The sequence below is a fragment of the Rhinopithecus bieti genome, unplaced genomic scaffold (assembly GCF_001698545.2).
Source record: "Rhinopithecus bieti isolate Rb0 unplaced genomic scaffold, ASM169854v2 scaffold_32955, whole genome shotgun sequence".
Lineage (NCBI taxonomy): Eukaryota > Metazoa > Chordata > Mammalia > Primates > Cercopithecidae > Rhinopithecus > Rhinopithecus bieti.
Genome location: NW_016814423.1, coordinates 978,966 through 995,753, shown reverse-complemented (window position 1 = coordinate 995,753; position 16,788 = coordinate 978,966). Strand labels below are relative to the sequence as shown.

The following is a 16,788-nucleotide window of genomic DNA, read 5'->3' as shown; positions in this document are numbered from 1 at the left end:
CTAGAAAAGAATGTTCATGTGAAATTCCGTCCCTTTAGATTTTTTTTTTTTTGCATTATCAGCTCATCGATAACTTTAAATATATATATATAAATATATATATATACACTAAAGAAAAAATATATATTTTCTGTAGTGTATCTGGGTGGCTTTGTCTAGTTGTTATTGTTATGGTAATGCCATGGTCTACTGAGATCTTCCATGTAATAAATAAAGCAGTTTACTGAATGGTTTTAAACTAAACTCTCACTGCAGGGAGGAAATAATATGCTTTAATTTCTCTTGGCCTCTATTGGGTTCTATTCTTTCAATGTTTCTACAACATTTGCCTTAGAGTGTGAGCTTTGTAGGCACGACAATTATCTATTTTATTCAGCATTATGTCTCATGCCTACCAGAGTACCAGCCTCATGGTTGGTATGCAGTACATGTTTGTTGAATGACTAAATTATTAACATGAACAAAGAAATAGAGGTTTGAAATGAATAGTATGACATACAAGAAAACTACAAGTTATTCTGTATGTTTTAAAACTAGAAATTTAAGTGCAAGGCAGTGATGGATATTAAGGCTAAAGAAAGAGATGGGAAAAAAATTAAGGAAGAGTTTGTAAAGAGCCTGGACTTGATCTTAAGTGTTGGTAGGCTGCTGAGTGGTTTCAAGAGGGGAAGTTATACATACAGTTGTTCATGAAAAATAGATCAATCTGGAAGATGGGTTTAAGTGAGAGGAGACTGCTGGAAGGATGAAAGGGAAGCCATTTTAGTACTTAGGCAGGAAATGATGAGAGGCTCATTTACAGACAAGAGGAAGGGAACAAGCACTCTGGGAATATGGCATAGGCTTATTCCTTGACACCCTCCCACTCCCATCTCAATAACACAGAGAGTATGTGGGGATACGAAGTCTACCTGAGGCTTTAGGACCTAAGGAAACAGTATAGGAACAGAAGAGCGCAGGCCAACTTCTGGACAAAATTATTTACAACAATGAGCAGACCTAAGTATTAGTAGATTTGGGGAAGTCTGACAAGAGAATCAATCCCATAGCTTATTGAGAGACTATAATCACTTGGCCAGGTGATCCCTATGCATCCTGAGAGACATATGGAATCTACTTGAAATTTCCAGCTCTGAGAGAGCCCCAGTCCTTCTTAAGCTGCCATCCTGGTAAGGAAGCACCTTCCTTACCCCTCACTTCATGGATGTCTACCATTGCCTAAGACCCTTCTAATAATCTGACATACCAGAAGCAATGGGGACCAACACCAATGGACATTGGTAGGAAAAGAAAGGTCAGGTATCACCCAAAGGGTCTCAGGAGCTTGAAAGAGGGACTTGAATCAAATAAACTCAGCAGCTTATTGACCGAGAAGGTTTGGTAAAGAAACAGGTGAATTTATAAATGATTGTAAGGAGAATTATTGAGGAGGTACAAGAAGCTATTATGAAAGACCAGTTGAAGAGAGGAAAGGATTTCTTGAAATAAAATTTAATTTTGGACTTTAAAATCCAACAGATTGCCTGAATAATAGAACAGAAACTGCTGAAAAATTGAACATAGATCTAGATCAAATGAAGGAACATACTCAGGATGAAAACATAAAGGCCAGGCGCGGCGGCTCGTGCCTGGAATCTCAGCACTTTGTGAGGCTAAAGTAAGCAGATACTTGAGGTAAGGAGTTCAAGACCAGCCTGGGCAACAGAGCGAAACTCCATCTCTACTAAAAATACAAAAATTAGCCAGGCATGGTGGTACATGCCTGTAATCCCAGCTACTCAGGTGGCTGAGGCAGGAGAATTGCTTGAACCCGGGAGGCAGATGTTGCAGTGAGCTGAGATCACGCCACTGCACTCCAGCCTGGGTGACAGAGAAAGACTCCGTCTCAAAAATAAATAAATAAATACATAAATAACATGAAACAGCAAGTTAAACAATATATTATGGAAGATGTAATATGGTAAAAATAAGGGTTTCAAAGAAGAAATTATTAAAAAATTATTTTCTGAGGAAAACTCAGATTCTGGAAACATTTAGGAAATGAATATAATCAGACCCTTTGATATTATTTAATTATGTTTTCAGAAACAGCGACAATCTCTCTAATTAATTTTTGTATTTCCCAAAAGTTTATTTAAAAGCTGTAATACTTTAGATTAATTTTATTTTAGGAATAAGCCTGAGATAATATTAATGAATTAAAAACCTATCATACAGAGTTGCTTTCTAGTAAGTAAGAGATAAAATTACTCTAAATATTTCTAGCATTGTGCATAGAAGAGATAAACAGTTATGGACAGGTTTACTTCCTTCATATATGACCAAGATTTTTTTCCTCTCCCACCTCCCATCTGGTTTTCCGTGATGTCTGATAATTTACCATTAAAAATGCACTCCTTTAGGGGTGAGAGCTAAAAATAAAATCCTAAGCCTCCAACCAACCGAATAGGCCCTGTTTGGCCAAGGGGACCTCAGAGAAACCTTAAAATAATAATAATAAAAAGACCCACCTGAGTTCCCGACCATGATGGGATGGTAGGTCAGACGCCTCATTATATTCCCTTCCTTTTGCTGTTTAGACACAACAATTGACAGCATTAATGTTAAAACAGAGATCATAAGAGTGACAGAATAGACTGTTTATGGCAATAAGATACCAAATTGTAAACAAGACCTATGGCCATGCCAGGCAAGGGTTAAGTCGCACGCTTTGCACTTAACGAATAAACTGTGTTCTAATTCCCACAAGGTTTCTTCTCCCTCTTTCTCCAGCAGCTAAACAACACTGGCTTTGAGATAAATGATGTTGAAGCAGTTACAGCTCCCCAGCATCAGACACTGAATAACTGAGCCCCCACCTGTTACACAAGCCACAGTGACAGCTTTGATTGGACAAGAGACTGATTTCTGTCATTTTCTCCTGATAAGAGACCACCAACCATGGACTGGTTCTGGCTGGTTTTACAAAGGATATACCTTTGAGTGCTTTCTTGTCCCTTCTTCACCTAATTGTATACATTTAAATGTTAAATCTCCATCCCAACGGAACTTGGGACGCAGGTAACATGCATGTTTGCCTATCACGCAGGCTCACGCCCTTTCATGAATATTCATAGCTCTTCCTATGTCCTGTTGAATATGTATACTTTGCCAACCCCTTCAGCTTAAATTCCTGTGTTACTCTTCCCTCTGTTGAAGGGCTTGCTTTAGGTTTTTTCCAGTGACAGGCTGCCCTTCCTGCCTGCAGGTTGTAATTTCATTCTTAAGAAATAAAACTCACCTTTCTAAATTTATAAATTGTGTGATTTAAGTTAACAGGGGTAAGGCAGTATATTTCCAGAAGACTGCCAATGTAAAATTTTAATTCAATTGTCCATGGACACAGTCAGTGTTAATTTGTTATCACTTATTAGTTAATTTGTTAGCTGAAGGGAATGTTATAAGACCAAGTTGCCTGTAAAGGGTAACGGGCAAGCTGGATTAGATTATTAGGGAGGCCAGTCCTACGTGAGAGGTTTCATTGGGTTTTCAGTGAGCAGCATATGAGCCCAGACCTGAAATCAGAAGAGGTGGGAACAGACAGAAAAGGAAGAAGAGTGATCAAAGGACAGATGTTAAGTACCAAAGACAAAGTCCACCAGTTTCATAAAGTTGCTCAGGCTGACCCCATTTCCAGGGTAAGATATTTTCACAAACTTATTAGTTACGATTATACGCATTTTAAAAATTGTTATTAGCATGAGGGGCTGCATATATATTTTATAATACCCACACTTATAAATTAGTTGTAACTGGCTTCAGATTTAACAAGTATATTATACAGGATCCTGGCAGGAAATAGGTGGCAAATCCAAAGGATTTAACTGAAAAGATTTTAATTTGAAGAGTTGCGGTCAGGGTTAAGCAGATTAACAAGGGATGGTAAGGAACCCAGGGGCTAGCAAAAGTGGGATGGCTTTCCCACACTGCAGTAGGTTGATTAATGCCCTCCGCCGCCACCAAGGTATCCATATCCTAAGCCCCAGACTCTCTGAATATGTTACCTTACATCGCAAAATGGACTTTGCATATGTCATCAAGTTAAGGATCTGGAGATGCAGAGATGATCCTGGATAGTCTGGGAGGGCCCAATGTAATCACAAGGGTTCTTATCATAAGGGGGAGATATTAACCAGGCGCGGTGGCTCACGCCTGTAATCCCAGCACTTTGTGAGGCCGAGGTGGGTGGATCATGAGGTCAGGAGATGGAGACCATCCTGGCTAACACAGTGAAACCCTGTCTCTACTAAAAATAGAAAAAATTAGGCAGGCCTGGTGGCGGGCACCTGTAATCCCAGCTACTCGGGAGGCTGAGGCAGGAGAATGGTGTGAATCCCAGGGGCGGAGCTTGCAGTGAGCCGAGATCTTGCCACTGCACTCAGGCCTGGGCGACAGAGCGAGACTCTGTCTCAAAAAAATAAAAATTAAAAAAAAAAGAGGGAGATACTAGAGTCAGAGAGAAGTTGTGAGGACAGTCACAACAGAGGCATGATCGTGGATCACTGCAGCTTTGACCTCCTGGGCTCAAGCGACCCACCTATCTCAGCCTTCTGAGTAACTGGGACCACAGATGTGCACCAAAATGCCTGGCTAATTTGTTCATTTTTTGTAAAGAAAGAGTCTCCCTGTGTTCCCCAGGCTATTCTCGAACTCCTGGGCTCCAGTGATCCTATGCCTCGGCCACCCAAAGCACTGGGATTACAGAAGTGAGCCACTGCGCCTGGCCTATTGAAGGTTTCTAATTTCCAGAGTTTTGACTTTATACCAACAACTCTTAGAAGCCATTAAAGAATTGCAGGTATGGAAATTACATATACTTTTGCTTTTAGAAGAAAATCCTGATCAGTATGCACAGAATTCTTCAGGAGGCAAGTGTGATTCATTCAGATAAGATATAGTGTGGCTTAGACTGGGAGACTGGCAGAGGCTTTGAAGATTCTTTTGCTCAAATTTTATTCAGCAAGTATTTACTGTGCACCTTCTATAGCAGGCAACAACATTTTAGGAAATGGTGAATGTTATAGAGGTGAATAATACAGCAGGAGTCCTTGAACATATGGAGTTTACCTATTAATTGGAGAGTGAATGTTGACAAAGGAATAAGTAAATACATAGGCAAGAAAAATACATTACCTGTGAAAGAGCAGCAGGTAGACTGACAGTGGAGTATCTAATACAGTCTATGGAAGCCAGAATATAGTAGGATGACATTTTTGGAGTGCTAGCAGAAAGGTCATATGAAGAACTCTGTAGGAATGGTCCCATATATGAAACTCCTGGGTGAAGCACACCTGAACATGATTTGAGGGACTTTCTTGTAACCTGAGAATCAAGATGTCAAGGAATTAAAAACATGTATAAAACATTGTATAAAAACCCATTAAAAAGAATGGAAGACACTACAGTAAAGTCATTGTGGGTTTAGTTGTTATAACACTTTTAAAATCTTTGATCCCAATAAATATTTATAAGAAAGAAGAAATATGGAATTATTTCCTGAGTCAAGGAAGGAGAATAGAATGAAGAAAAAGAGGAGGAGGAGGAGGAGGAGGAGAAGACAATAAACCTACTTCCCAAAGTTAACAAACAAAAAATAGGAAGAGGCTAAAGACTACAAGTAGTAGAAGATTGACATCAATTGTTTGTATGTTTGAGTTTGAAAAGTTTTTGTCCCTTCTGCACCAAGCTAGATACACATATAAATGCTAAAGGCATTTTTGAATTTGAATAGATCATTTTCTTTGTATGGGTGCCTTTAAAAAAAATCCAACCTGGTCACTCTTCTTTAACATTTACTGAGGTCTAAGTGTTCAATTTAGAACACATGCTTTAATAACTCAGAGACCTGTCGTTTGTCACAAATCTTGCCTAGAGAAGTACTCATTAGCGAATTAGGCAGAAAGAGGATGCAAAATAAAAAGGCATAGTAGTCCCTTGATATCCATGGAAGACTGGTTCCAGGACACCACTAAACCCCTGCCCGCAAATACCAAAATCCATGGATGTTCAAGTTTCTTAACATATCCTGGCATAGTATTTGCTTTTAACCTACAGACATCCTCCCATATACTTGAAATTATCTCTAGATTATTTATAATACTTAATACAATGTAAATGCTATGTAACTAGTTGTGAATCATTTAGGAAGTGATCACAAGAAAAGTCTACACTTTTAGTCCAGACATAGCCATCCTTTTTTTTTTCCAAATATTTTTGATCCATGGTTCACTGAACCCACAGATGTAGAACCCATGGATACTGTGGGATGACAGTATTAATAAAAAAGTGGAAACATCCTAAGTTTCATGGGTGTTTAAATTGGTCAGCAACTTCCTTCTGAAGTATCAGAATTTTGTAAGTAATGTTAATATTTTTGTTTTCTCACTAAGGGCCACAGTTCTGAATAGAGGTTTTTAAAAATCCCTAGCAAGGTTTCTTTAGCAATGAAACTAACATTTAACTATATTATCAGCTTCGTGTTACATCTCTTTCCTGACGGTTGGGTGAGCCCTCCTCGGATGCTTGCTTCTGGCTACACACCCCTTTACCCTTTTCTCTGCACCGTTTTCACCTTTATAAAGTCAGAGTTGGTGTCTATAGGCTCTCTACTGCCACATTCAAGACCTGCCTCACTCAACATCACGTTCAAGATGCAGAAATAGGGATTTGGGAAGGGGATTCTGGAATTTTCGAAGTCTTCGAAAATACTTTGAGAAACTATTTGGAAGCACTTTGGGGGTCGAGGTTGGATAGGAAGGGTCTTCAGAGACCATCAAATTCAACTTTCTAAATCCCAGGGAGGAAACCGAGACTCCAGGATGTGAACTGCAGGAGGAATATCTGAGGTGCAATCCTTATTCTTTAGCAAAGGTCTCCTCTGCGTCTTCCTTAGCCCATCTCTTGGACCTCCAGAAAGACAGCTGAGAATGGCAGGCGGAGTCTGGAACCACTGGAGTCGCCCCCAGCCTCCTCCTCGGAGGGCCCCCACGAAGGAGGCCCTTCAGTGACAGTGATTGAGAGAGAGGGAGGGCGAAAGGAAGGAAGGGGAGCCAGAGGTGGGAGTGGAAGAGGCACCCTCGCCTGGGGCTGATTGGCTCCCGAGGCCAGCGCTCTCCAAGCGGTTTATAAGAGTTGAGGCTGCCGGGCGCCCTGCCCGCTTGCCCGCGCGCCCCAGGAGCCAGAGCCGGGCTCCAAGTCGGCGCCCCACGTCGAGGCTCCGCCGCAGCCTCCGGAGTTGGCCGCAGACAAGAAGGGGAGGGAGCAGGAGAGGGAGGAGAACGCCGGGGCCAGAGGGCCGAGCGCCATGCGCCGCGCCAGCAGAGACTACACCAAGTACCTGCGTGGCTCGGAGGAGATGGGCGGCGGCCCCGGAGCCCCGCACGAGGGCCCCCTGCACGCCCCGCCGCCGCCTGCGCCGCATCAGCCCCCCGCCGCCTCCCGCTCCATGTTCGTGGCCCTCCTTGGGCTGGGGCTGGGCCAGGTCGTCTGCAGCGTCGCCCTGTTCCTCTACTTCAGAGCGCAGGTGAGTGGCCACATTCCCATGGGCGCGCGGCCGGGAGCGCCCATCTCGTTCCCCGGCACTTGGAAACCGAGTCCGGCCGCGGGGCTGGGCTCCCCAGAGCTTGCATATTCAGGAGGGGGAAAGTGACTCTGAGAGAGGGAGTGTCGAGTTTGGGGACAACTTGGCGCGGGGCTGTCGGGCGCACTCTGCTTTCTCTGGGCGCACTCTGCTCTCTCTCCGCGCACGCACCCCAGCTCCGCGGTGCGCCGAGGGCAGGCTCCCCTGGCCAGACGATGGGTTTGAATCTCACCCCGTCCCCAGGCTGGGAAACAGCACTGGCCTCTCACTTTTTCTGGTAGCGATTGCGTGCTTTTTCTCCCTGTCATTTCTCACTTGAAGTTAAGAATCAACTTCTGTTCATGTAGGAAAAAAACTGAGCGCATTCACTTGGGCATCTACCTTTCTCTTCCCACCCACCACCCGGCGGATTTCGGTTCCTGCGCCTGGCTGCTCTGCAGGTGTGCTGGGGCCACAGGGCTGGAGGGCTGCGCAGAGCGGGAGGTCGCGCTCGTGCCCAGGTCGCCCAGTGGGTGGGCAGAATGACACGGCGCGACCAGAGAGGCGCGGGCTCGGCATGGGGGCTCTGCGGCTGTGGCGCTGTCCTGTGGGGGTGAAGGAAGAAGGACTGCCCCACGTGCCTGTCAGGGAGGTGGGCGGAGGAAGGAAGCGAGGTGTGTGTGATGGCACGGTGTTACTACAGTCTAGCAAATAACCAACCTTCGAAAAGATGAAGAGGTTTTTTGCACGACGGCTAGGAACTGCAGGGAGATAGTAGGAAGGAAGGGGTAAATTTGTAATATGCTTTCTGGTGGTTTATGCTCTTGTGTTTTCTTGGAAATTGCAGTGCAGTTGGTTGGATTCATTCAAATATTCTTGTCTGGTGCTGTGAACTCTTTCTCAGAGGAAGTGGGGGGCTGACTGTGCATTTTTTTTTTTATGGGAAAAGAAAGTTGGGTTTGGACTACATTCGTTTTCAGATTCAAAGGTGATTACTAAACCAAACGGGATGCATCAAAACATGGCATTGCTTGGATTGTATGGTTTTTTGACATGTGCCAATGTCTCGAACTCCATTACTTTTAATCATAGGCTTTTTGTTAAGAATTCATTATCCGCTAGTTTGCATTTTCTAGAACTAGTGTGATTACCTACTAAAAGTAGAAATGCAATGAGCCACACTTAAGAAAATCTGCATTAAATATAATCTACCCATTGAGAGTTTTTTTCTAAAACAACTTTTGAGTGATTTACTTGCAACACAGATAACACAAATCTATGTGAAAGTGACTAAGCGTCTTTCTTTCATTGGAGTGTGTTGCAGTAAGAATGGTTTACCCATTTTCGCATCCAGCATTTTGTTAATAATCATCCCATTTAGTGCTTGTGCATGGAGTGCCAGCGTTGTGCATGGCACCATCACATGCCATGGAATGAGTTAAGAATCATTTATTCAACACACAGTGTCCACTTACTATAGGCATGGAGCCGAGGGGCCTAATAAAACCATTAAAATTCTTAGTCAAACAAAAGAGAAACATTCAGAAAAGGGATCAAAGAGGCAGTAGTTCTCCACTGTCTATCTTTTCTAATACCTTAGGGACATGGCATTTTCATTGCCATAACAGTGAAGAGAGTGTCCAATGTTGAAAGAGCAGTCGGAAATGAAGGAGTTCTAGGAACCATGAACAGCTTGAATTGGCAGGAGCTGTGGAAATCGGTGGCGTGGCTATGTAGGAAAGAGTGACCTGCTGGGCTCTTGTTAGACTTTTTCAGCTTTTCCCTAGGAATTCTCGGTGTTCCCCGTGGGCTGAGGAGTCGGGGCTTTCAGTGATCTCCCATCATCATTTAGCAGTCTTGATGCTGTATGGATAAATAGTGAAACACTCAGAACTCTTTTTCAAAGTAAACATGTGAGTTAGTAAGTCTAGCCAGAAAATATTCCTTTGGAGAAGTTAATATCATCAGACTTCTGGGTACGGTTTTCTTAAATACCATGAAGATTCGGTTCCTTTGACTTGTGCAAAATAATTTAGCCATTACTCCGAACCCAGTTTCGTACTGCATTTTAAAAAGGCCATCTCCTTCAGTAAAGAAAAAATATTAGGAACAATGTGTTCATTTGAATATACCACTAGATCTGGATGCATTTTACTGGATATTGTGTCTACAATTGTTACCCAAAGGAATCCTAATCATTTTGAGATACATTCTGAAATCATTACAGATAAAACTGCTATGGTGTCTGGAATATGTTTCAAAATAATTTCTGGTTGCTTACAGATGAAAAAAGATTTGCCATACATTGGTAATAGCTGAAGCGCTAATGGGTGCATTGGGGTTCACTCTGTAATTCTTTCCCCTTTTATATGTGTTAGAAACCTTCTTTCAAAGTCCTAGCTAAGAGAATAGTCTCCATTTGACCTGCCGCTGATTTAACATTTTCACTTATGTCGGCTCTTTTGGATTGGAACTTGGTACCAAATAAATCATAGAAACTATTTGGGGTTTCTAAATGCATTTGAATGAGAACAAAGTATCCAGTAACATGTTTGTAGTTTACAGTTAAAAATGAGGGATTCGTTTTATTGTTTTTGTTTAAAGGTGGAGAAAAGAAGGTATGCAAATCCTCAAGGAAAAGCAGTTTGAGTTTTAAATGCATTTAGAAGAATGCCCAGAATAGTGTAAAATTACAGGGACGATTTTAAAAATTTTGTTTTCTTAAATATTTGAATAGATAAAATTGAATCAGCCTCCTAAATGTTTGCAGATTGCATGTGCCTCGATGTTAAAAAATATATATCTACTTGATCCAGTGTAGCTTGGCTTTTCCCCCACCACCCTGACAAAGAGAAAATAGTGTGTGGCTTCTGCTATATATTTACCACATAGTATTCATACTTTGGTTTACAAAGAAAAAAAAGAAAACCCTTTCAAAAAGTTGCTCTGTGTGTGTGTGTGTGTGTGTGTGTGTGTGTGTGTGTGTGTCTTTAACATCCGCATAACCATATTCAAAGCTTAGGGTTTAGCTATAAAGATAAGCTTTTCAGAAAACTTAAGATCTTTTGCTCTTTTAACTTCTTCCCTCGATCCTCCAATATGCACAAACCAACCTCCCTGGTTGTTTGTTACCATAGGACAGCAGTCACTACTGAAAATCTGATGTAGAGGTGTGCACTGCCTGTTTGAAAACACAGATAACAAAGTAGCACAAACGTCAAGCATCCTGCCTCATTTAACCCTACAAATGATTAAGTTTCAAGGAAGTTAAAAGAAAATGAGACAGTTTATTTCATAGGCACCACATTATCTGACAAATGCATTTTAAGTCAGATATTCAAGATTTACTTCATGTTTTCAGACATGTCTAAGTACAATGAATTCATTTGCTACTCAGTTTACTGTGACTTTTGGTTGAATTTCTGTGTTCCTCAATGAGGTGTAAGTTCCATAAAGACAGGGACTGCTTGCTTTGCACACCACCTTATTTGTAGCATCTAGCCCAGTGCCTTGTATGTCTAATTTACTGCAAAGTCTTTTCTAATGATTTGCAACACTACAAATATGTCTGTTTCTGATCGTAATATGCGAATTATCAGATTAGTAGCTAAAAGAGTATACTTTTTCAATCATGCAGTCCTCCAACCAGACTAATGTGTGTCAATAGATAAGTTGTCGGGTAGGTGATACATTCGTTCAGTCAGTTTGTGGGCATTTGCTGAGGGTCCAGCATCAGTCTGGCTGCCTCCCTGCTCTGCAGTTCCTTCAGCTTAGAGACCCTCATTTACCTGTGTGTGTGGCTGGCCTTGCACCCTGAACCTCTCCTCCTCCCTTTTCTCCTAGTATCCATTTTCAGGAAAGGAGAGCTGCAAGGGCACTGGAATGAGAAAGACGTGGTTGTAGGTTAAAAATAAATTTCTAATGTGTGATCCTTGAGTAAACAAAATAAATGAGTATATTAAAAGCAGTTATGCCATGCATTCTTGATTTCTTTTGGGAAAAAACAATGGATGGGGTTTTATACATATTTTAGCTCTAATGCTGCCTTCCAAAACAGTGGTTCTCAATTGCACATTCGAAGTATTTGGGAAGAGGTTCAATGATTGGACCCTACCCTTAGGGATGTTGATGAAATTGGCCAGTGAGGGGTGGGGTAGCAGTGAGATGGGATCTGGATGTGGGCGTTTTTTTAACAGAAAGGGGACAAAATCTTTGCACTGTACTTATTTGCATCAAATCAGTAACCATGATTAACTGTTGGAGTATCTTTGTACTAATTGATGTTACTTGTGAAACAATTTTAAAATTGGTGTCCAGGGAACTTTGGAATTGTTTTAATAGTAGAAAATCTATATTTTAAAGCATGACTTCTTAAACTTTAATGTGTGTAAGAATCACCTGGGATCTAGTTAAAATGCATATTCCCAGGCAGTATGCCAGGGTGAAGCCTGAAATTCTACATTTCTAGCAAGCTCTCAGTGAGCCCACGGTGCTACTGAGTGGACTACCCTGAGTATCAAGAATATAGGGGCTAGGTGCAGTGGCTCATGCCTGTAATCCCAGCACTTTGGGAGGCCAAGGAGGGAGGATTGCTTAAGCCCAGGAGTTCAAGACAAGCCTGGGCAACATAGCAAGACCCCATCTCTACCAAGATAAAAAAAAAAAAAAAAAAGAAGAAATTAGCCAATTAGCCAAGCGTGGTGGCCTGCACCTGTAGTCCCAGCTACTTGGAAGCGTGAGGAAGGAGGATTGCTCGAGCCCATGGATTTCAAGGCTGAAGTGAGCTATGATTATGCCACTGCACTCCAGCCTGGGTGGGGGTGACAGAGCAAGACCCTGTCTCCAAAAAAAAGAAAAGAAAAAGAGAAAGAAAAGAATAAAGGGGACTGCTGCTTCTGTTAGACAGCTCTTAGCTTGTTGGCAGGACTCCAGATTAACCAAGTTTAGGGTCCCCAGGCATTTCCCCACTAAGGCCACATTATTCCTTTGGCTCAGCAGTTTTCTGGTGGTGCGTCAATTCAGGCCTTTGCATGATTCTTCTTTCCTGAGGTCTAAACCCAGTGACCCTTCATATCAGTTGCCTAGGCTTTTCTGGTCTTGTGGGATACACACTGGCATAAGTAAGCCTTTTTTTGCCAAGTGTGTGATTGAAAACTTTCCTTGTATAAAAATTCACATATTATGACTTGTATTAATTATTCTAAAGAATATAGGAAAAATAAATACAGATTGTACACAGTTTTGCTTTACGGTGGTGTCTCTTCCGTGATGATTATAGATAGTCCTTATATGTGCAAGACTAAAGAATAAAATTTGTATTCGTGAGTGTACATTTGTTAAAAGGCTGTCATTTTGGCCGGGCGCAGTGGCTCACGCCTGTAATGCCAGCACTTTGGGAGGCCAAGGCAGGAGGATCATGAGATCAAGAGATCGAGATCATCCTGGCTAACAGGGTGAAACCCCGTCTCTACTAAAAATACAAAAAAATTAGCCGGGTGGTGGCGGGTGCCTGTAGTCCCAGCTACTTGGGAGGCTGAGGCAGGAGAATGGTGTGAACTCAGGAGGTGGAGCTTGCAGTGAGCCGAGATGGTGCCACTGCATTCCAGCCTGGGCGACAGAGTGAGACCCAATCCAAAAAAAAAAAAAAAAAAACGAAAAAAAAAGGCTGTCATTTCATTTTGAGAATCTCAGATATGGATAGGCTCTTTTTAGTTTATTTCTAATGGTTGGTTAATAAACTAACACATCATTCCCATTACTTTTTAAAAGAGAGAAAGAGAGACTTGTCATTAATTTGACTGAGCTTTGTAAACTTACGTAGCTTTTCTTTTTCACCTAGTTTGTGCCTGCTAATAAGAAAATACAGATGAAGTACCTTGAATATTAAACAAAGAGGACAAATTAAATTCTCATTATTAAAACAGGTGATAGCTAATTATTGCCACCCTTTACCTGGCAATTGAAACCACTGCAAAGGCTTGGCAGGAGCGGGCTGACAATTTTAAAGAGTAGTGATTAAAGATATTCTAATGCTGGACACCTATTCTTAACAGGCAATCAGCTAATTACTCAATGAGTATATTTTGGGTGGGACAATTCCTTACATGACAGGAATCTTAGCATCCCTCCACCACACATCTGTAATATCTGCTCATGCAGCCCCCCCCACCCTAATGTGATGACACCAGATATCACCTGCACCCATTCCCGAACACCCCCTGCCAGGTATACCATTCCAGCTTGAGAAACACTGATGAGAGAGTCAACAAAAAAGAGAGATTACACGTCTGACTTCGAGTTTTGTTTGGAGGTAAAAAATGGATTTTTCTCTCCCTTCTTTGGCTGATAAAGGAAAAAAGGCCAGGCAAACATAGTGGTTAAAGATGATGTTGATTTCACCTGTTTTATGTAGGCTTCATGCTTTGCATTTCAAAGTGGGCCTTATAATCCCAGCTAGCATGTTGCATATAGTTGATTTAAAGACAAAAAGCTTCCTCTCCCTACAGTGATCACATGTGATTTCCTTGGTGCCCCTCCCCTCTATGAACACTTTCATATTGTCAGACAATTTTGACAATTTCCCCCATGAATCATGCACATACACTTCTGTCATTGTTAAAAGCCCACCGCAGGACTAACTGTGCCTTGTCCTGTGGATGACAGTTAGCTACTCATTCAAATGAATTAGAAGTTCTGTTTTCACATCTTGAGGGTCATTTTATTAACTATTGATTGTCGGGGACATAAAGACTCTTGCAAGTATGAATTTTTTGTTCTGAAGTCACACTTTATTAAATAGCAGGATGATTAGTGATAAGCACTCTAATGTCCTTACTGTTTCTCCTCCTCAGATGGATCCTAATAGAATATCAGAAGATGGCACTCACTGCATTTATAGAATTTTGAGACTCCATGAAAGTGCAGATTTTCAAGACACAACTCTGGAGAGTCAAGATACAAAATTAATACCTGATTCATGTAGGAGAATTAAACAGGCCTTTCAAGGAGCTGTGCAAAAGGTAAGTCCACATTGAGGCTGATAAGTCAAGGGCCCTTGCTGACTCTACCAATACTGAAAATTAAAACTGGCTAAGTGCTGTTGACTTTGTTCTTTTTATTCTAATAATTTGTAAAAGAGCTACAGGGAATGCTTTAAAGAGATTAGCAGAATTCTTTTGAAGTTGGTAGTGATTGATTATGACAACCAGGGACATTCATGCAAATATTCTTTTCTTTCTTTTCTTTTTTCTTTTAAAGAGGAGGGATTTAAATTCATGCTTGGAAGAGAGACTAAGGTGGCTGTGGCCTCTCTGTGAGTCAGTTTGCTAGTTTGAATTCCCTGACCTAGAAACCATCCGCTCAGTTCACAGAACTTTCTGGTAGCTGTTTCCTTTCTGTTTGGCTTCATAATGGCAGGACCCCCTATTGCACATCTGTTGATCCAGGGCTCTGATGAGAAGCAGTTGTAACTCTTGGTCCTTTGCTGTCATCTGCGGTGAAGTAGAGAGAGCAGGAAACAATGTGAGATGGAGATTCTGTGTCCGTGTTCTCGTTTTCTGGGAGAGCTGAGTGACAAGAGAAGAGTTAGGGACAGAGCAAACCAATGACTTCTCTTACACCAACAGCCCCAGTTGGGAGACACTGTAATAACTGCCAGTTTTACTTTCTTGAACAAAGCCACCTGAGAATTCTGCAGCCCAAGAATTATTTTACTCACTGACTCCACCAAAACCCAGGTAGAACACAAAGAGTGACCCAAGTGCAAAACCTGTGTGTGCGTTACATACCTGCATGCATGCATGCATCCATTTACGCATCCCAGCCTCTAGCAACTCCCCGGGTCTCTGGTCATTATTTAAAAAGAGGACATGTGTCAGAGGTAGAGGTAGGAAGATGTAGCTGTTTTGTACAGCCAGCTAACAAAGGTGAACGTCTGTAATACCATCAGAAGTAGAGGTAGGAAGATATAGCTATTTTATAAAGCCAGCTAACAAAGGTAAAGGTCTGTAATAGCCTGAAAGTTAAGATTTGCTGTATTTTATTGAATCTAAGATACCAATTTTCAGCCTACTTTGTTATTTCATGCATCACTAAGAAAGAAGAGACTGTTGATTAAAAAAATTAAACATGATCATCATAGGTTCTAGTTGCATCTTAATTCCAGAGATATCAAAATGTTAAAAATTGTGCATTGTAGAATGCATGAAGTACCTCTTAGTTTAATGTGTCTATAAGAAAACATATTGCTTATGAAAATTACTTTTTCCTTATAATTAGTGTGTAGGTGCTTGGCTTTATGCAGAGTAGATGTATATGTTTAAACTCAGTGATCCTTAATCTTACAGTATAATTTTTGAGCTATAGCAACAGCAATTCTGTTAATCTATTCATTTTTATTGTTTTGTTTTATATTTTGTTTTCATTCGTTTGCTTTTTATCCCATTTGTGAAGCTTATCTCTTAAATACTGAGTAATCTGTCTATAAACAACCTATTGACGTGCACTAGGGGCAATCTGCTAGTTCAAAATGGCATTTCATATTAAGGTAATTCTGATTAGGCAAAAGATTGTGCCCTAATGTTCTGTTTAGATTGACCCATGTTGTAACTCCTCAAAATGACGAGATAAACTTTTTATTTCAGTGGTGTGCTGGTTCTTAAAAGTTACCCTTTGAGTTTCTTATGGAGGAATAAATATGGAAAATCAGCCGAGTTAATTCTGAAAACAAATAATATTACGAACGAGGGCAGGTGTGGTGGCTCACACTTGTAATCCCAGCACTTTGGGAGGCCCAGATGGGAGGATCACGTGAGTCCACGAGTTTGAGAACATGCTGGTCAACATAGTGAGACCTCCATCTCTACAAAAAGTAAAAAAAAAATTAGCTGGGCATGGCAACCTGTGCCTGTGGTTCCAGCTACTCAGGAGACTGAAGTGGGAGGACAGCTTGGGCCTGGGAGCTGGATGCTGCAGTGAGCTGCGGTTGCACCAATGCACTCCAGCCTGGCAGCCTGGGTGACATAGCAAGACCCCGAAAAAAAAAAAAAAAAAAAAAAAAAAAAAAAAAAAAAGAAAGAAAGGAAGGAAGGAAAGAAGGAAGGAAGGAAGGGAAAAGATTATTAACATTATTTATGAGACTGCAAGAGTGGTTCAATCCCAACGGGTTAAAGGAAAACAATATATTATCATCT

At 41.5% G+C, this 16,788-nt stretch overlaps 1 protein-coding gene across 2 annotated transcripts in view; it reads left to right on the top strand.

The window, feature by feature from the left end:
• Positions 1-16,788, top strand: part of TNFSF11 (TNF superfamily member 11) — a 119,467-nt gene that overhangs the window by 78,269 nt on the left and 24,410 nt on the right. The window contains exons 1-2 of one of the 2 annotated variants that reach the window (XM_017850155.1): positions 7,190-7,561; positions 14,449-14,616. In XM_017850155.1, coding sequence (XP_017705644.1) covers positions 7,343-7,561; positions 14,449-14,616 — 387 coding nt within the window. In that variant the 5' untranslated portion in view covers positions 7,190-7,342. Of the gene's footprint in view, positions 1-7,189; positions 7,562-14,448; positions 14,617-16,788 lie in introns of those variants that run through there. The other variant, XM_017850156.1, reaches the window with a different exon arrangement.